Source organism: Labrus bergylta, chromosome 2 (genome assembly GCF_963930695.1).
Source record: "Labrus bergylta chromosome 2, fLabBer1.1, whole genome shotgun sequence".
In the NCBI taxonomy this organism is placed as follows: domain Eukaryota; kingdom Metazoa; phylum Chordata; class Actinopteri; order Labriformes; family Labridae; genus Labrus; species Labrus bergylta.
In genome coordinates, this window is record NC_089196.1 from 30369051 (window position 1) to 30389766 (window position 20716).

General features: G+C 40.9%; 1 protein-coding gene across 3 annotated transcripts in view; it reads right to left on the reverse strand.

The window, feature by feature from the left end:
* Positions 1–29: 29 nt before the first annotated feature.
* The window catches only part of vps13a (vacuolar protein sorting 13 homolog A), a 46373-nt gene continuing 25686 nt past the window's right edge, over positions 30–20716 (reverse strand). Inside the window, exons 44-76 of one of the 3 annotated variants that reach the window (XM_065951411.1) lie at positions 20119–20271; positions 19778–20033; positions 18750–18910; positions 18155–18258; positions 17698–18010; positions 17353–17489; positions 16175–16469; positions 15042–15146; positions 14760–14906; positions 14021–14152; positions 13756–13889; positions 13103–13171; positions 11916–12048; positions 11093–11150; positions 10835–11006; positions 10556–10709; positions 9944–10090; positions 9659–9740; positions 9479–9548; positions 8630–8744; positions 8391–8504; positions 8148–8293; positions 7981–8062; positions 7742–7855; positions 7041–7116; positions 6508–6671; positions 6348–6393; positions 6103–6226; positions 5039–5153; positions 2987–3072; positions 1443–1566; positions 1284–1358; positions 30–1177 (exon numbers count right to left, since the gene is read on the reverse strand). In XM_065951411.1, the coding sequence (XP_065807483.1) occupies positions 1130–1177; positions 1284–1358; positions 1443–1566; positions 2987–3072; positions 5039–5153; positions 6103–6226; positions 6348–6393; positions 6508–6671; positions 7041–7116; positions 7742–7855; positions 7981–8062; positions 8148–8293; positions 8391–8504; positions 8630–8744; positions 9479–9548; positions 9659–9740; positions 9944–10090; positions 10556–10709; positions 10835–11006; positions 11093–11150; positions 11916–12048; positions 13103–13171; positions 13756–13889; positions 14021–14152; positions 14760–14906; positions 15042–15146; positions 16175–16469; positions 17353–17489; positions 17698–18010; positions 18155–18258; positions 18750–18910; positions 19778–20033; positions 20119–20271 (4251 nt within the window). In that variant the 3' untranslated portion in view covers positions 30–1129. Of the gene's footprint in view, positions 1178–1283; positions 1359–1442; positions 1567–2986; positions 3073–3291; positions 3712–5038; positions 5154–6102; positions 6227–6347; positions 6394–6507; positions 6672–7040; positions 7117–7741; positions 7856–7980; positions 8063–8147; positions 8294–8390; positions 8505–8629; positions 8745–9478; positions 9549–9658; positions 9741–9943; positions 10091–10555; positions 10710–10834; positions 11007–11092; positions 11151–11915; positions 12049–13102; positions 13172–13755; positions 13890–14020; positions 14153–14759; positions 14907–15041; positions 15147–16174; positions 16470–17352; positions 17490–17697; positions 18011–18154; positions 18259–18749; positions 18911–19777; positions 20034–20118; positions 20272–20716 lie in introns of those variants that run through there. The other 2 variants (XM_020656445.3, XM_065951419.1) reach the window with 2 other exon arrangements.

Sequence of the window (20716 nt, forward strand, 5' to 3'; positions counted from 1 at the left end):
GAGAAATAAAGGAAGAGTTGACACTGAAACTTGAAACACACATTTTATTAAATCTTGTTTGAAAACATTAGGAGAAAAACACGAAGCCACCAAAAGCATAAATGACAAACATGAAAACAGAAACTATTTGTCGAGTGAAGCTGCGTAGCACCCGAAAAACCAAAGCAAATGTCAAACCATTCCCACATAGTAAACAGCAGCTGACCATTATTAGGATTTCTCTCTTTTTAAATATATTCTCTCTGCATAATTCAGTAATATATTTGGCATTGCATATGTGTGGTATAAAAACAAAAAATTCACAAAATTACAACCTGTAATGCCTCAATACAGGCCACCGTGTGAGGTTAGATATATATATACAGATAGAATACTTTATTAGATCAATATACAGCAGACTGATACCCAGTACAATATAAAAATAACATGCGTCTCTAAATCACACACTGAACAGTCGTCATTTTTGCAGAAAATGTATAAAAGAAAGAGAATATAGAGTAAGAAAGTAAAAGAAAGCAGACACAGTAGTTTAAATTACGTGTTATAAAGCCTCACCTCACATTTTAAATAAGTGTCCCTTTTGTATAATCCAGTAAAATGTACAACAATGTTAATTGTGCTACAACAATTATGCTTGATTTGGCCTCAATGTTGTAAGCGATGCTTCGACACCGTGTGTGTGTGTGTGTGTGTGTGTGTGGGGCAAACTGAACTGTGGCACTATAAAGGCAAACTGAAAAGACTCTGAATGCAGATGAGTGATGAGGTGTGTTTAGAACGTAAGATTCAGCTTTAATGTCAATACAATCAGTCTTTAAAAATCAATGATACAGATGATGAGTGCAAACAGACTGAAGACTGTGAAGTCTGGTTCAGTGTGATCTGAGCTAAATGAATGCAAGTCACCAGCTGACCATTTGTAGCACTTTTTTTCTTGGCATGCACACATACACACTACTCACTGAGCTTTTATTTTGTTTTTTTTACCTCCGTCACACACCAACAGTCAACGTACTGGTTTGTTGTGTGTTTAAAGGTAAACAACAGTAGCATGCAGTTTTAACGAAGGCACTGGCTCACACACAGGTGGTGTGTCTGTGTGTGTTTTCTAACTCGTCTTGATTGCTCATTACTTCGGTAAACTCTCTCTTGCTTCTTCCAGTTTGGAAAGAACCCACTGAAAAATAACGAGAAGCAAAGTGGAATCGTGAGTCGCACCACAGGGGGCTCTTATTATAATTACATTTATAAATAGGAGAACCTGAAGAGTTAAAAATTCTTACCGTGGCAATCTCAGACGTTTTGAAATTTATGATCTTTCCAAATTCCTTGGCGTGGAAGACTGATTTCACTCTTTCCTGTCAAACACAAGAGGAGTTTTTAGAACAGGACACAGCAACATTTCTTAAAAAACTATTTGGATTTCATTTTTAAGAGTCAACCTTGGCTTCGATGCGTAGTCGACGGCTCTCTACGATCATCGGCTCCTTGGTGAACTCCTCAAACAGATACTGCCACTCACAGGTAAATTGACCAAACGTGCCTTTAGTCACAAAAAATACTCCCCTGGAAAAGAAAAGAAAAGACATCAATAGTTGATTAAGAAACAAGAAGCTAAAAGCACACTGTTTTATTCAGTTTCTAGTGGTTAGTTACAGATGGATCATGACATGGGACAGGTACTGAAACATGTTAGAAATGGTTTGTCTGAAGTTATGGTGCGTTCCATTTGATCTCGGAAGTCGAAAATTCCAAGTTGGCAGTCTTAAGCCTGGCTCACACTGGACGATTTCCCCCCGATTGTATAAAAGTCGGGGTGTCATGTCAGCTCACGCTGCACGACTGAATCGTTTACGACGCCCGACCAGACCTTGAGATCGACGTGCTCACACTGTACGACCCGATTGTCGGGCACGGCCGGAGAGCTCACACTGTATGAGTGAAATCGGGAGTGTTGACGATTGTTAATAAAGTTTCATTTGAAAAAAAACAAAGGACGGTGGTTGTTGAAAGAGAAGGAAGTGGAAGTTGTTGTAGGATATAGAAAAGTTGATACAATCGTAGATATATGGAGACAAGTTTCAGAAAAGTGCTGCACTGATGATCTGTACAGAAAAGTAAAAAAAATAAATAAAAAGAAGACGTCTGGTTGCGTCCTGCCGCTGGTCGCCATGACTACAGTCCTCCTTTCTCTCTCGTGATTATATTGTAGTCACACACGACTTCTGCCGGACCCTTTCATTAAGCATGTTTGAAATAAATCGATGGCCGGGCAGATCGGGGACGTTAAGATCGGATCTTTGTACCGCTCACACTACGAGAGAATCTGAACAGGGAATCGGGTCCGAGCAGCCTCGAGTCGGGAGCGACCCTGAGATTGTCGGGAAGGAAGAATCGGAGGTCAAATCGGCCCGATTATCCTGCAGTGTGAGCCAGGCTTTATACGTCATCAGGAAGGCTCCCTGAAGTCGGAATTCCATCTCGGAAACTCTCAGAAAATCCAACATGGCTGCTACGTCCATCAACAGTAGAGTTTAAGCTGTACACTATAAAGTTTACTGACAACTCAGTCTTGTTTTTGTGTAATTAAATGGATCACAACGATAGTGTTGTGAACATTCTGTGGACATGTTAAGTTGCTTTCATGTGAATGTGTTGTTATCGCCTGGAACAAGCTAACACAACACAGGTAGTCCTGGAGGCTTTAATGTAGCTCGTCCAACTTGTTGCCAAGTCGTTACCAGATAAGCTAACATCTAAATTCCGAGGTTAATTGAACGCACCATAAGCAGGCTGCTCAGCATCAAACAAGACAGAAATATATATCAAATATATATTATTAGATTTTCTGAACAGGTTTAGATTAAAGCCATAAAGTAAACATGTTCTGCGATACAAGGAGTAAACGAGAAAACTAAGAAAAGTCGTGCTCATCCAAAGCTAACTCAATCTTGATTAAGAAACAGCAACAAAAACAAACCCTCACCTTTTTGTGATCATGAGGAAGTCCGAGTCGTTGACCTTAGCGTGAGCAAAGTATCTGTACTTGGCAAAACGTCCATTCTCAATTTTCTGAGGAAAGAGAAGAAAAAGTGAAGAAGCAGCAAAAACTTAGAAACACCCGAGTGTCTGAATCAAAGTACAGTATGAACGTCAAGATGTGTATATCTCTTAATGACTGATGAATAAGTGTGTATCAGCTGTACACACTGATGATGTCACCAAACTGAAATGATGAAAAATGAAAACGTGGTGAGTGAAGAGGAAAGAAAGGATGAAACAAAGACTGTGACGGGTAAACATTTTATTGTTGTAGGGGCAGTGATTGACAGAATGGGAAAACATAATGATGAAGAAACAGAAACTTCATAAAAGGTGATGATGAGGATAGTAAATATGGAAAAGATTTCTCCTGTGGCTCGGGGGGGGGGGGGGATAATAAAACGACAAGAGGAGTAATGGGTGAAAAGAGGAAAATAAATAAACAATAAATAAAGAAATCAAGTACATGAACAACTAAAAAAAAACATTTCTCAAACTCCTCTATTTGGTCGATCTTTCAAAAGAGTTTAATCTAAGGCAGAAGCACTTGAACACAGACTACGTTAAAGCTACTCTACATCCGTCAATGTCTAGCGTCTAAAAGCTTCACTCGTCATCAGCCTCATCCTGTGAGCTAGATCTACTCCACTCACTGTACGCCTTCCTCCTCTGTGGACATGAGAGAAGAGTCAAAGTCAGAGCCAGGAGATCCAAATGTTAGTGTCATTTCAATCTTAACCGACTGAATGTCTTTCTCAAATCACCACAAACCTTTCACATCTCTAAAAACACCAGGTGTGAAGGCTCTCAGGTTTAACAACACATCTCCAAACAACAACTATAAACAATAAAGCTGTACTGGAAGTGAACTAACAGGGCTACACGATGAGGTACACTCAATTCACTCAAATTCAGCAGCTGAGATAGAAACACACATCTACCAGGATGTGTGGCTACATTATTCTTGCCGTTGGTCCTAATTAATGTCTAATAAGTCGACTAAATATCTAACGCTTTTACTGCCACATCTATCTACAGTGTGAGTCTAAAGCTTGGGATACAGAGGGGTGACAGATTAAAGCAAAACTCTGAATATAGTAAGGAGTGAAAAACAAAATACCATACCTCTCGGCATACATCTGAGAGATGCTTCAAATAGAGTCCAAAAAGAGCCAGATGTTCTGCCCCTGCATCTTTTCTAAAGCCTCTTTCCCACATGCACATGTCGACTTCTTGCAGACTTATTACTATGGGGTTGGCAGGTTAAAGTCCAGATAATGTCACAAGCTGCTTTCAGGAGTTCAGTGCATTTGTGTGTGATGCTTTAATTTGTCACCTTTCTGTAAAACTGTCGGGAAAATCATCTAAAAAAAAAAAAAAAAAAAAATGGCATCTATCTTATTAGCCAGGATGTGCAGCTCTGACCTGTGACTCGTAAGCACAAACTTCCACCCAATCCATCAAGCCCGAGCGCTAAAACAATGTCCGCAGAGAAAAAAGTGACCCACAGTTTAAACTCGATGCTTCAATAAAGGAAAACTGAAACATACCAAGAACACTAAAATCTACAAACATGAGAAACCCATGACACAGATTCTGAACCACATCCAGGTTAATGTGCTGATGAACAAGCAAATGACTAAATATGCAACGATCTGCAGTCGATCTGAAACAGGAGAGACCACTGCATTCTTCAACATCAGTAAAAGTGAAAAACGGATTAAAATAAACGTGAAAGAAGGGAAGATGATTGGCTGTATTCATGTGTCTGTAAACACATAAACATACAACTCCACAGGCAAACCTGGGCAAAATATGCTTCATTTAAATCTCTTTAAATCACAGAAATCACACAGAAAATGCAAAAAAAAAAAAAAGCATCATACTGAGTTTCCCCTCCTTCATTTCAGTTAAATTATGAATATTCATCAGTGCTTTTTTTTTTTGCCACAGTCCCACTATGGAGAGTATATTTATGTAACGGTCTTTGTCCTACCTGGAGCATCTGGCTGCCGAAGCCCTCCCTCTTCTTATATGGGCGTATGACACCGTCCTCGTGGATGAAGCGAGGAGGGCGAAGAGATTCAACGTCTTGTGAAGTCTCCGCTGCCCTAAAAATAAGACGAACAAGATATTTTAAGACTCGCCTTAAATGAAACCTTTTGTAACCTTTTCTGCAGGCACACAATCTCTGACATTAACAAATCCCAAAAACTAAACATTCTGAAGAGGTTTTTAACATTTATTTTGGGGCTTTTTTGGAGAGTGGATAGAGTCAAATCAGGGAGAGAGACAGAGTGGGGGAAAAGGAGCCGCAGGTCGGATTTGAACCCACGACTGCAGCCTCTGTACGTGGAATCCTAACCATTTGGCCAACAGCGCCCCAGATACTATCCGATTTAAACAACAGAATCTGTTATTTTTATGCACGATAGTAATGAAAGGTACAGAAACATTAAGAGACATAAAGAAAAGAGTTTCAAGTCCCTTTGGCATCTCATGAGGATGAAACAAGTTATAACAGTATGTGATACAGACAGACAAAGAGCAGAGGAGAGAGACAGCGACGCCCCCCTGGGTGCTGCGTTTTCTAATAATCCGAACTTGCAGACTGTTGACAGAGAGTTTCAAACCACTGCACAATAACCGACGCCCATGAAATGTCAGAAATAGCAAGAAAATCAGCAAAGAGGGCAAACAGAGAGCAGAATCTCTGCAGACATCTTTACACAACTCTTCTGGATTATCACTGCTTATCAGGAAGAAACTTCTTATTTTGGGGCCTTGACATTATTAGAGGTCAATCTGATTTATTATATCATTTATTACGGTTTACATTATGCCAAATGTTGGTATGTGTTAAATTACTATTTCTGTATGGGCAGTGTGTGCAGGTTGGAAATCAAAAACAAGAAAAAGACTTAACTTTGGATGCTCAGAAGTTTTTGTTGTGGTATCAAAACAGGTATGGGTGCCGTTTGACTTTTACTAGCACCTAACAAAGTTGAAACATTCTCCTACTACACCCACTGTAATACACACAAACAGATATGAACGTACCTTTTGATCCCTTGGAAAGTACTGCTGGCCATGTCGATTATGCCGCCCGTTGGTCTGGCGACTGCACCGACCAGACCTTTCCCAAAACCTTTAAAAAATCCAGCTGCACCCTCCTTCTGGGCTCCTGCAAAATGAAACATCATCAAATATCACTTGTATCACGTACAGTAGTATTGTATTTTCTTGGCCATTAAATATTCAAAACAGAACATGCAACATCTAAATGAAGTTACAAATCAACATACCTTTGATTGGTTTGGTGACAATCCCTGTTATCCCGCTGACAAATCCCTGAAAGCAAACACAACATTTCCAAACATTTACTCATAAAGAAGATTTTTTGGGTTGCAGACTAATCTTTAAGGCTTCTATGATACTACTGTAACAGAAAGTTTGGGTACATACAGACACTAATCCCTTTCCTCCCCTGGTCAGCCCCTCTCTCAGGCCGCTGGGTTGTTTGTTCATCGCCTCTCGTCTCTTCTGCTGGTATTCTTCGTCCATCGTTATGGCAGCGACGCCCTTTGCCATGGCGCCTGTGATCCTGGAGGCGGCGCCCGCTATACCACCTGGAAGGCACATATGAATGTTTACAGTCACAGCAGAACTTGCAGAAAATGTTTCATTTTCTTCTTTAGTGTGGAAACAAAAAGTTTGTTTACATATTTTATGTTGCTCTATATGAGAAGGCAAAAGGCTGTTTGATTTCTTTAACACATTTATTTGGAGGTGAACTCAACATTTTGGTGCATTCAAGGGCCACAGGAAAAGTAAATACACAATCATAAAACTTTGTTTCCAAAGCGGAGACAGTTGTGGAATCGATGTCACATACATAGAATCTCAGAATAAAACGATTTTAAATGAAGCAATGGTCTGAAAAGAAAGAATTCAGACACATTTTCACAGGTTTATTGTTCCTACGAGCCGGTACTCACCTACAGCTCCTCCCACCAGAGCCTTCACGCCCAGAGCCATTCCCTCAACAAACTCCTCAGGCCCCTGGATGGCTCCCTGGAAACCCCCAAAATAACAGTAAAACAAGATGAAGACATGAAGTCTGGACTGTCAGGGTTTAAAACAGTCACACTGCTACTGTTTTCACACATTTCCTGATGACATTCTCTAAAGTCCTTCACAATATTTAAAGGTCACATATTATCCTCCTTTTCAACAAGTTTAAATAAGTCTCAGAGCTCCCCAAAAACATGTCTGTGAAGTGTCTTGTTCTTAATCCACTCTGATCCTGTATTTGACCACGCCCCCTCTCTGGAAGGGCTCGGGTCGGCTCGGTCTTTCTCCCTCCATGTCCTATTGTTTACAGTGAGAAGGCAGACTCAGAGGGCAGAACAAACACCTAGCTGTAGGAGTGTCACCCACCTGGGGGAGGGGCTACTGCCCTTTGTGATGTCACTAAGGGAAAATCTCTAAACGGCCTGTTTGAGCACACATTTTCTGAAAAGTGGAGAGGATGGACTTTTCTCTTTATTGGGGGATTTGCAGACAGACTAGGGACACATTAGTGTTAGAAAAACATGTTGAAGTGGATTTTGTAAAGTATGTGACCTTTAAAGTGTATCACATAGAAGACACGCTTATACATTCAAGCACTCATCCTTCGCTTTTATTAAAATCCTACCTGATAAGGCTCATAGAAAAAGGCTTCCACTCCTTCTGACAGCCCTCTGATCAGTCCAAAAGGGTTTCCAAGAACGTCCAGGCCCAGAACCAAAACATACATCTGTTTAATAGCCTGAAATATGGACACAAAAAGTAGAAACAGGTAAGAGGACTTGTGGCCAACCCATATCTTTCTGCTGCATTTTTCATACTTAAATACCGAGGCTTTGTATGTGCATGTGGGTGAATGTGAGTTACCTGCTTTGAGTAATGCCTGATGACCTCCCACTGCAGCTGCTGGGTTGTACAAAACTGGAAGGTCAACTCAAAGAAGGCCAGCCTGAAATACACAGCAGAATAATAAAAAGTGCTGCAGTGTTTGGTTTACAGTGCGTGTTTGAAGACGTGCATGCGTGCGTGCTTACTTGAAGACAACGTCCTGCACATCGGTGAGTGTGGCGCCGATGCTCTTCAGCAGCAGGTTGAGCGACTGAACAGGAATGAGCTCTTTGTCTCTCTTCTCCTTCATGCCGTCTTCTCCTCCAGAACTCAAAGAGAAACTCAGATGAAGCTGCAAAACAAGCACCAAAAAAAAAAAAAACGACTTGATAATGAGTTCCTGATTATATTATCACCTACATAAAGTACATCCTGTATGGTGCACTGACCTTGATGGGTGAAATGTGGAAGTACTCATAGAGGCTGACTGGAGAGTTGTCTGCAGCAGAGACGTGGTTCAGTTCTGTTTTGATGTACTCTATGTCCTTCTCAAACAGTTCCACCTGCAGGAATCAGACAAATACATGCACACAGAGATATGAATGAACGAGGTTAAGGTGTATCTCATGGCCTTTAAAGTCATTACATTTTAGATCTATGTGTCAAAGGCTTAGCGGTGGAGTCTGACCTCCTGCTCTGAGCTGGTGGTGCTGGCATACTCAGCTGTGAACAGGTCCAGGATGGCATACAGGAAGCCAAGATCCAGCTTCAGATCCATCTCCTGAATCAACACCTTGAAGTACCTGAGGAAGAATACCAAAGCAAGCTATTGTTAACATACTGATTTGTATAAATACGAGGGATTTGAAATGGCACACCTTGAGGTAAGCCTCCAAATATCAATAATTCAAGACGTAAAAAACTATTTTTAAAAATTAAAAACAGCATAAAAGCAGATTAATGAAGCCACAAACTGTAATGTGATGATAAGCTGATAGAAAGAAAATCTATTGATGACTGTTTTGATAACTGCTTGATTGTTCAAGTCATTTTTCAAAGAGGATTATTGAAGCATTGGTAAATTACATCTTTTTAAATATAATTCTGTTTCTGCTTGTGTAAAATGGTACTCAGATAAAATCTCTTATTCAACAAAATAAAAAATTTGAAGACCTATCTTTGGGCTTTGGGAAGCTGTGTATTTAGTTCATTTAATTTTAAAAATATTGTGGAAACAATGTTCAATCTGTTGATTAATTGATAATGTAATTTGAAATGTTTTTTCTAGGAATCACACGGCTGCATTTGGCTAAACTATTAAAAAACAAATGCTCTTCAGACTAATAGAACAGTAGCGAACTAATCAAAATTAGATTCCCAGTATTTCTGTGCCTGCTAAAATGAGAAAAAATATATATTTAGAGAAAGGGAAAAGAGCAAATAACTCTGCTTCACAACAAACAAATCCAGTCCAGAGACACTGGAGGACGCTTAAGGGAAACAAAGTGGGAAAACAATCAAATGGAAAAAGGATTACTTGATGCGTGAGATGTCAGAGTGCCCTGCTGTCCTCGTTACAATGCTGATGTCTGTTAGAGGTTTGGGTTCTAAAAGACAAATACACATGAAATCAAATTACTGACTCAAACCCAGCATACTCACAGTACATGTAAAGGTAAATTAAAGACATCGCTCTGTACAAGCTGGACTAACAGACCTGAATCCATGGTGATGGATTTTGGCAGTTTTACAGGATAGAACACGTAGGGGAATATCGCTCCTGGCAGCTGATTCTGGATCTGTAGGAGGAGAGGACGTATACTTCAGAGCCAGTAAAGAATTATAAAAACAAAAACATACATTAAGAAACTAATGCAGAGCAAAGCATTTAGGAGGGCCTTTAGTGGAATACCCTGAAGAATAGATTAGATCTTAGAGGAAGTAAAGATTAATTTTTGCATCTAACGGTCAGATATTTTGTTCAAATGGGACTGATTCTCACCTGAATACGGTGAATCTGTACACGGTAGGCGCTCTGTCGAGCTGAGACGCTGTACTCCACTTTCACCCCGGGCAAGAAGTGCCTCCTGAGAGGAGCATCACACGGCTCCAGCATCCGCATATCCATGCCGTTTGGAGTGAAAATCACCTGGAACACAATCACAAACACAACAATGTTGAAATACTTCGATCTGCAATTTAAGGTCTTTACATAGCTTTTTACTCCTTTATTATTTAGAGACAACATAGTGGATAGAGTCAGAAATAGGGGAGAGAGAGTGGGGAATGAAATGCGGGGAAAGCAGCCACAGTCCGGTACCAAGCTCCAACCACAAGGCCACTGGCACCCCTGCAATTAACCTCTAACTACCTCTCTAATCAACTTTTATTTTAAAGTGTTCACTGAAATTTCAAATAAAACTACTCAGAAAAACCACAAATTATTAAACAAAGAAACAAATAAAGGGCACCTCAGAACATACACAACAAGACGCTATCTAATTATACTAAAACTTGTGTAAGTATACTAAATACAAATAAGACAGAAAGGAAGTAAGTAAATCAATAAATTGAAAAAAAAGAAAGTTTCAGCAAATGTTCAAGGCAAACAAACCTGGAAGTTGTTTTCCAGTTCCACAATGGCGTTGTCCACGGGTCCAGAGTCAATGTACTCCTTATACTTGTTCTCCAGCAGCTCGGCTTCTTTAGTGCTCAGAGTCTTCCAGCGATTCTTCTTCTTCGGCTTCAATTCCCACACCTCATTGGAGCTTAGACGACAAAAGAGAAGCAAGCAGGTTTAAAATAATGACGTTGTATAAATGGTGCAGGACTGACCAGGACGTCACATATACGCATCATCATTACGACACACATCGATAGTGTGCTCATCTACCTTGTGATCCCGATAAAGGAGACCTCCTGGCTGCTGCTGTTGTTGATCAGAGAGACGCCGACGTTCCTGAGGGACAAGATGATTTCCTGTTCAGCCAGCTGCGCCTTCTCGCTCTCACAGAGCAGCTTGTAGATGTGCTGATCCTCGGTGAACAGCACAACACGCTGGAGACCTTTGGACCACAACACACTGATTTAACCCTTACTTTACCCCTAAAATGAAAGGATGCATTAGAGACGAGCTCTTTGCTGTTTTTACCTTCATAGAAGGAGATCAAGAACAGTCGCCCCTCGGTGTTCATGTCCTGAAGTGTGTCCTAAAGAGCAGGGGCAGAAAAAACATTTTTTATACTGTATAAACAAACAAAACAGCTTTCACATACAGAAACACAACAAGAATTATTGTGTGTCTACATAACTGTGAAGACTATTCTGCAGTGCCAAAGATGCAAGAAAATGAAAGCACTAGACCAACTCCACTTTTACAGATTATTACAAAACAAATAGACATCAACAACCAGCATTCAAACTTTGTTTTTTAGTGAGATATGAAGATTTTTATCTTTGAAAAGAGATGTCAGCTCAGTGTTTCTTTATCAGACCTTGACTATTTCTCTTACCTTGACTATTTCTCTACTAAAACTGTGCAATCTGTTGAAAACTGGACAATATTTATACATCAAAAGTGCCTGATTTTCTGTCAGGGAGTTTGGAAAAACTCCTGTACTTTCTATTTATTTGAGGTAAGGTCATTTGTTTTGTTTTTTGAATTAGATGTTATCTTTATTTTGTTTGCAGGTGCTCTCCCTGAAGTTTGATTAATTTTGTGAATAGTGTTGATAAATTACTTTTTGTGGACTGAAAATGATTTTGATTGTGGCTCATCATTGTGAGTGAAGGTCACTTTTATTCTACAGCTGGTTGTCACAGCAGCTAACTGAGATCAGTCAGAAAACATGCTAACACATGGACATAATCATCAAAGAGGTGAGAGTGTCCACAGGGGGTCACCATAACCACAGGAGCTTTTAATAAATGGATGATGAATACTGTAAAATCTTCACGCGTCTCAGTTACAGTACCTCCTCACTCTTCAGCTTCCCGCTGTAAGCACCACAGCTCCAGTACAGCTCGCGGGACCCCGTGGGCTCAGTCCAGGTGTAGTGCACCGCTTTCCCCGCCTCCAGCTCCTCCTGCTCTGCCTCCTTCTGAGAGCTACCCACATAGGACGAGGACACACACACAGACGGTATAAGTCAGCTACAGGTCTTTTTTTCCCGCTGATTTCAGACGGCGGTAAGCAAATAACGACAGACGGCGGTGCAAGGTAAACGATATAAAACAGAGAAACAATGTAACACAGCCCCGACCACCAAGAGTCTACTGCCATGACAACCATCCAATCCAAAGTCCCATAATGACAAGAAAACAAACAATTCCCGTCAACAGACAGAAACATGACAGTAAACGACGGAACAGCCGCCAAAGACTGAAGAGTCCCCAATACCTCTCCTCTGGGGATGTAAGGTTTAAAATATGCATACACTCTGAGAAGAAGATGAAATAAGCCGTCATTTACAGAATGGAGATGAAAATAAGAGACAGAACAACAGAGGATACTGAAGGAAGCAGGAGGTGAGATTCCTCGGGGCTGAATCCCATCCAGTCGGCAGCATTGAGAACTATTTTATCTACAAGTGAAGACGCTGAAGAGCTGAAAGGAACATAACAATAGATGAGCGTTTGGATGTCTAACCTGCTCCTTTAACTCAACCTTAAACATGTCCAGAACATCAGTAAAAGAAGAGGTATGAGGGTCCGTTATGAATACATAATTAAGGGCCAACAGGTGTCAAAACAAGTCAATAAAGACAGAATTATTTCATGATATGTTCTCTGATAAGGATCCTACAGAATGTGTTTCTTCTTGTTAAAGGTGAGAGGAGCAGACTACACAGACAAACCCAGTCAGAGCTGAAGCTTCCCTTTTCCTTTTTATATTTACCTGAACTCTTCACATGAACACCACTCTGCACTCAGGTGTGCTGTCACCGTAAAATGACCCTTCAAATGTTACATCACTTCATATCAACATGCTGCACTGTTTGTTTGCTCCTTCATTCATTTATGGAACGAACAACATAATGCAGCAAGTTCAGATTCCCCTTTTATCATTGCTCTTATCCTCCCGTCCCCTCCCGTCTCAGACTTTTCCTGAGTTCAGAGTGAGTCACCAGAGTTTTTTTCTCCTTTCCCATTTTTCCTCTACCTTTCCTCCTCCCCCGAGAAGGAGAGGTCGAGCAGCGAGTCAGGCACCCACGTGGCTTCTGTCCGAGCACTGCATGACCCATAACACACAAATATAAATGACTATGAGCAAAAAAAACAATCAAACAAAGAAGAACTGATTAAGGCCGCTGCAACAAGAGAGATTCATATTTTTCAATCAACACATGTGCAAAATAGTTATCTATCAAACGAGGATCGGAAAGTATGCATGAACGAGTCCTACTTTGCAGATAAAAAAATAAACATGCAGAAAAGGCTTCATTAAGAAGAGCAAATTATCTGATAAGTGATTGTGCTCTTCTTCATTTACGGCAGGTGGGGAACATCTTAATTATATAAAAGGCTCTGCAAAAAGGAAACACATGTTCAGACAACACTTACACCAAAGAAGGGCTGATACATGATGAAATTAAGACATTTCCTGCAGAAGGTTTGTTTGAGTCTTCAGTTTAGCTTCACCACATAAACATATAAATGTTGCTCCTATGCATCCTTAAGATGTATGTTAACTCATTTCATCCAGTTCCCGATCCCCATCCCACATGATCTCTGTCATGTTTAACATCTGACTCCTTTCATTTCTCTCTCTCAGTCTGAGGCTACTTTTCAATGATAAAAGTGTGAACCTCTCACCTCTGATGGAAGCGCAGAGTCTGGTCTTTGGTGTGGTTGATGATGAGGAAAGGCGCTGCACCGTCGTGGTACTCGGAGAATCGGATGGTGGCGGAGTGCTCTGATAGGTTCACGTCTACAATGATCCCGCCCACCTGCAGACAAAAAAAACAAATAACAGTCTGGATTATATTACGAGGATGTCTATGCTTTAAATACTGATTTATTAGAAGATGATATGTGAAATATAAAAGAAACAGAACTCTGGGTGCACGTGTCTACTCACAGAGTTGTCCAGGTGCAGTAGGAGGCAGTTTTCTGGCCGTGTGAAGTCAATCGTTCGAGGAGGCAATAAACACCCGTCTACTTTGATCTTCAGCCGCTTGGTGTCGTTCTCCGGCCAGAAGGGAATAGCTGACTGAATGTAGGATAAAGGAAAACCTTCAATAACACTGACAAGTAAAGACCCTGACGCACCAAGGAGATTGTCAGCTGTCGGTCCTAGTTGGAACTGCATTCTTCACCGTCCTCGTCCTCATCCCCCTTTTTGGAATGACAAATACAGAAAACCGCCGCCTGCTGGCATGGAGAGTTATTTCCTCTCATGCAAGCACAAAATGTACGTAATAGTTGGCCGTCGGCTGTAGTCTTTGCGGTGTGTTCAAGTGCAACTTTTTTTCCCAAGACAAAAAGCAATGCCACAGTCGGACTTTGCTACTTGGTGTGTTGGGCTTTAAGGATTTCAACTGAAAATCTTTTAATAACCTTGATCCTGCAGGACTGTATGAACTTTCTTTTCAGTGTTGTGCGAGCACAGAGCATAGTTTAAGATCATGGTTCCCTCATAAGTTATAACTTCCCTCTCTTACATTTGATTATGACATTTTATGACCTTATATTTGACTAAAACAGCTTAAAAAAATAAAGGTTGCATTTGATCATTTAAGATATTAATTTGTTGTTGCCATGAAAGTAAAAATCTGCAATATCTGCAAACGAAGAGTGTAATTTTGTTTGTCTCTGACCTGCTCGGGCTGAGCCTCGGTCCAGTTGTCCTGTCCTTCTTCACAGATGAAGACGCTGTGCTTTGTTCTGTTGACCAGCATGTAAAACGGCACAAAGCTCACGATGCGAGTCAAACTGAAGCTGCTCGCGTCGATCTTCACACCCACCTGAGGTCAGATAGAGGTCACAGAAATACACAGATTCATATCATGTACTTATAAACCAACAGATTTGGCTTAAAACATCTTAAATGAAGCTCTTCATCAGGTTTGATACAATAAGTCTGGATGTAAAAATCTTACCAGGTAATCTTTGTACCGGCCTTTACATTTGACATCTCCATGGCTGCCCACAGTGTCCAGAGAGAAATCATCTGAGAGCTCGCTGTCTGAGATCATAAGACGCACCTGAGGGAGGAAACAAACAACATTACATTAAAGATTTAAATTTAAATGAATCCCAGATTTAAAACCTTCTGCTAAAAAAGTTCAAGAGCGGGCTAAAAGCAAACCAAATCTGTATTCATTATTTGGTTCTTATAGATTTTAATGTTGTCAGAATACCAGATTTTAAACCTCGATACAATGCCAGTAATCAAACAATATCAATACCTGTTTTGATACAATTGCAACAAATAAGTCTGAGGCCCCTTTATCAGGTCATTTCCTCTTTTTGTTAGGCCCTAAATTTCTACCAATCAGATACATTTACTGAAAAAATGTGCAGCTTGGACCTCAGACGGTACAAAACAAATGAAAGACCAAAGAAACCAAACATAACAAACATGTTTCAAAAGTGTTCACAGACTTTTTGGCACACCTTCCAGACCCACTTCAACAACTCCACGACCCATCCAGTTAAGAACCGCCGGTTTAAACCACGCTCTCTCTCTTTATGCTCGCAGCAGTTTTTGGTAAAAAATGTGACTGACACCTGAATTTTTTCTTTAAAGCTTTGGTCCTTTTGAAAACAATCGATCATTCAAATATGTGAGACTATTGTTTTATCGAAAAGTATCCAAAATATTGACAACCTTAATAGAAATTATATTGGTGTAAAGTATTGATGTGTGGGTTTTTTTGGGCCATTTTGGCATTTATTAGATCGGAAAGTTAAAGAGAGACATGAAATGTCAGGAGGGGAGAGAGAGGGGATGACATGCAGCTGCAACATGGACTATATAAAGTATTAGCAATAGCTGAAAATCTTAGCAACAAATCAGTTTCATGCCCTGTGTTGATTGCTCTCAAACTGCAGCATCCCTATAAAATAAATAAATTAAATACAAATACAGTAATTAAGATTAGCCATAGTTTGTACTGGAGTCTTTTTTGGCCTCAGAAAAATCAAGAGATTTCAACTAAGTGCTCTTTTACATAAAAGAAAACATTAAATAAACTTTTTTCTCTCTTTGAATCAACTTTAAAAATCTGACCTTATTATTTTTCAGGAAGTATCGGGGCTTGAAGGAGAAGAGCAGAGGCATGTCGTAGTCCAGCGGGTGTTTGCGGTGGATATCGTCCGCCTTGTACTGCAGCAACCTGCCCGTCTTGTTCACCATCCAGTAGGGCGAGTGGAAAGCGATCACGGTTTGTCCCAGGTCATATTTAACATGCACCGCTATATCCAGCTCAGCCCTCTTCCTCTCCTCCCCTTCCCCGTCGTCTTCATCGCTCTCTCTTAGAGACTGGAACACGATGAAGGTGATCTCCTCCTGGTCACTTTGGAGACTGTATGAGAGGAGAATGAGTTTATTATGATGAGAACCTGGGCCGCCCGCTTGGAGGACCACAGCCTCCATACATGGGGGGCGCGTGCACTAACCACTGCGCCACCAGCGCCCCCCCTTTACCCTTTCTGTCATTAAAAATATATTTATCATACACCTTTCACCACACAAATTGTTAGGAATGACCAATATGCTCACATTAGATTACAAGGACACTATAGCCCAATTAATACTACGGTCCCTGTGACATTTCACCTTCAATCTGAATGACACAGAGGCATACTGGGGGGGGACAAAGTGACCCCCCTCTGTACCGTCTTTGGTGTTAGTAACAGAGGCGTTACAGGGGTCAGACGGGATTGGCAGAGTCAGCAAGGGAGCGCAGCGCTGTGTGTGTAAAATGTAATAGAAATCAAGTATCTCCTCTGAAAATAACTCTGTGAGTCATGACTGTCTACAATGGGTGTAACACCCGAGTCCCACTGTCTGTGATGTTTTCAGAGTTTTCAGAGTCCTATCTTCACTTTGTTTACATCGCCAGGACGGCCGGCTGACTCCTCCCCTCGTGTATAAAAGTTGTTTAATTGAGGGACTAGAGAAAAGAAGAATAACATACTGTACTCACTACTTAACTGTGTTTCTAGATCACGCTCATTTCAGGTAAATTTACATGCAGTGTGAAGATACCAGCATAATAAAGATCGCTAGCATTAGCATGCTAACACAACAATGCAGCGTGAGTTGTTTTGGTTTCATGCTGGTGCTCAAGGGCGACATCTGCTGGATCAAAAAATCACATATAAAGCCTTTAAGCGCTGTAGTGGGATTGCAGACTGAAAAGGGCTTATATACAGTATAATAATGAAAAAGAGTTTAAGTCTAACCTGTACTTAGCACACCAGTCCTGAGCCAGGTAGCTCTGCAGGCAGAGATCCAGACTTGACTGGTTGATGACTGCAGTATAGAGCTGTGCAGAGTGACCCGGGTCCAGAGTGGCTTCAGGAGCAGAGACCCCACTGTCCTGTTGGGCATCAGATTGACCCGTTATTAATGCTGTATCCGTTAACAAGACCGTTAGCAAAAACCCCTCACTTATAATGGAGCTACAAAAGTAACTTTGTTTTTGTTGCAATGTTTGAAACATTTCTCATACCATGTGGTGAGCTGAAACACCACACTGACCTCCTTTTTAAATCAACCACAGTCAACAATCAGCAGACTCGTCTCACCTGCAGTTTGTATGAGATGGGGTAGGGCAGCAGGTTACGGAGCAGGACAGAAGGCCAAAGGTGAAGCACAAAGGGCACATCAAAGTTCTCCCCGACTCCTCCGGTGTCTCTGAACGTCACGGCGTCTTTTACCGGCACAATGTTGACAATCAAAACGCCACCCTGGTCTCCGCGGCGACGGCAAGTCTGCTGGAGGCGTGTCTCTGACTGCTGGTTGCTGACGTCTTCGTAGCTGAAGCCCTCTGAGCTCTCGAACTCTTCCTCTTTGCTGTCAGCGTCGTCCTCCATTATCGGCTGAAGACTCAGCTCAGACCTGAAGGGGGCAGCAGAGAGTCAATATGGGTATTAACTTTGTGTAGGTGTAGAGGTTTAGTCAGAAAAGACAGAATTAGACAAAAAAAGTATTTTATTTACTGAGAGTGAATATTTGTCGGCTTGTTTGTGTGTTTGGTTTTACCGGTATGAGTCCAGAGGAACGCAGAACTCTTCAGTGGGGAGAGCTGTACCCAGACATGTTGATCCTTCAAACACTTTGAAGGGGATTGAGAAATGGTTGATGATCTGCAGGGAAAATGAAAAAAACAAGAGTCAAAGGTTATTTCTTTTGGTTTTTTGTTTGAATCTGTACTCCCACTTAAACTGCTGCTTATTACCATTTTAAAAAGAAGAAAACATTTTGGTCAATTATTGCATAATCTGGAAAAACCAATGTGTCTCTACAAACAGGAAGTGCAATCTTTCAAATAAAGCACCTGGCTAAATTACATTAATACAAATTTAATAATCTAAATTAATCTGGGTTAAGTTATGGATAAGGCCCAACTGGGGACAAGAGTTGGAAATTAGCAATAGCTATATACTCTTTATGCAGCACATCAGTGTTGTGCTTTGTATTGAAATTATGTTAAATTGCATTGTCCCTGATAAATAAATAAATTCTAAATTCATAGATCTAGTGGGAATCAAGAGAGTGTAATTTATGTCCTTACAAAACACCATCAAATATTTATTTACAGATAAACACAAGTATGACAAATAATCATATTTAGTACCTGGAAAGGAGAGCGGATCTTGATGTACTTGCTGCCCTCCACAGAGTAAATCTGACAGACGAGGAAACGAGTGACTCCTGACTCTTTGTGCATGACGCTGTACATTCCTCTGCCCACTTTGATCAGGGGGATCACGCTGGCTGAGGTGTGGCCCATTGGAGCTGCAGAGCACGGAGGAAATAGAAGCAGTTCATATGCAATCGAGGTATTTTTAATGTGAGAAGTTTAATCGTAAGAGAAGTGTTTTAACTATAAACTGTACAACAACAAATGGGTCATAATGTAAAGGAATTGACAAACTGGATTGAGAAAGATAAAAGACAAGCTGAGTATAATTTAGGATTTGTGTACAACTTCTACTGACTGAATATTAAAGATGGACAACGCATCTCCACAACCTCCTATTGTACAAAACTGAAGCCAAAATAACCCCGCTGTGACAGGCGCCGACATTTTGAACTGGTGTTGTCATTTGGTGAACCAGATTTGCTCAGTAGAGACTCGGCCACTGTTTTGATGTCTCCCCCCTTTTATAATAAATAAATAAATAAATAAATAAAGGACATTCACTGATAAAACGATCCCTCAGGTCGGTACAGTCCACCGCAGATGTGATTCTTATGTCGGTTTAAAGTAAACACTCTACGTCTCTTGTGTTAGTGTTACGTTTCCTCTCACTCAGGAACCTTATATTAACAGAGCTGGCATTGCGTTATTACCCCTTTTTATAGCATCAAATAACTAATAACAACTAAACACAAATCAGCACGATAAGAACAAACTATAATGACAGAAACCATTTTTGAGCTACATTTATTTGAAGTGAATTTGTAATGGTCTGGTTTGACCGATGTCTCATCTGTTAACATGGAGGAGGCGGAGCTTATGACCTATACTGCAGCCTGTCAGTGGGGGGGGGGCTCACTTTTGGGAGCTGTTATGTCATCCATCTTTCTATACATATTTATGATTAACACACTTTTAAATGTGCATAAACAAAATATACTTGTGCACATAGGTGAACTTACTGGGCTGTATGTAGTAGTCCTTTCCACTCAGGGAGATCATAGCAGAGAACTGGTCCGAGTCTGTTCTTGAATAGTCCATCCCGAGGGTTTCCCCGTCTTGAAGCTGCACGGTGTTGTTGGTGCTCTGCTGGCCGATGGGACTAAACATGTCACTGTGGCGGACGGACACCAGCAGGCCCAGGCGGTTTTTCACTACAAATGGAGCTTCGTCTTTCTGGAAGGAGTCAGCTGTCTGTTTGGCAGCTTCAGCAAACGCCTGGAAAAAGATGAGACCATAACAATGATGGATGGACTGCACATAAAAGGACTTCCTGCTGAAATGATTGCAGCCCTTCTCATACCGTGCCAAGGTTACTCAGCATGGCCAGTCCACATTTGGAGAGGGTGATGTTGAGCTGGTCTTTACTGCTGACGACAATGACGGTCTTATAGTCAGGGATCTGGTAATCCACCTCATCTGACAATCTAGTGGACTTCACCGGCTTCTTCTTCATCTAGACATCGGAACAATAAAGGGTTTAAAAGTTTATAATTATACTTTTTGAACTCTTCGGGAAGCTAAAACATGAGTGAACTTTTCTGAGAAGTGTTGAATACAATAAAACACAAAATAATAATTTTATGTAAACAACAAATAAATAATAGAATCAGTGAAAATACATTTTTGCAGAGGCCTCTTAAACGGGACATATGAAAAATCCACTTCTACAGTGTTTCTGAACATATATTTGGGCAACCTGAGTGTCTACTGAGGGGGGGGGGGGGCCTTATTGCATTTAAAGAGACACACACCAAAACGGAGCGTTCTGAGAGAGCTGGTTTATACAGGGTCACAAACCTCCTCTGATGCTTGAATCGTGTTATATTTTGACCAAAGCAAAGCACAGATGTTTCATTTAGACCACAGGGGGACTGTTTGAAAAGGTAGAAAATGGGGAT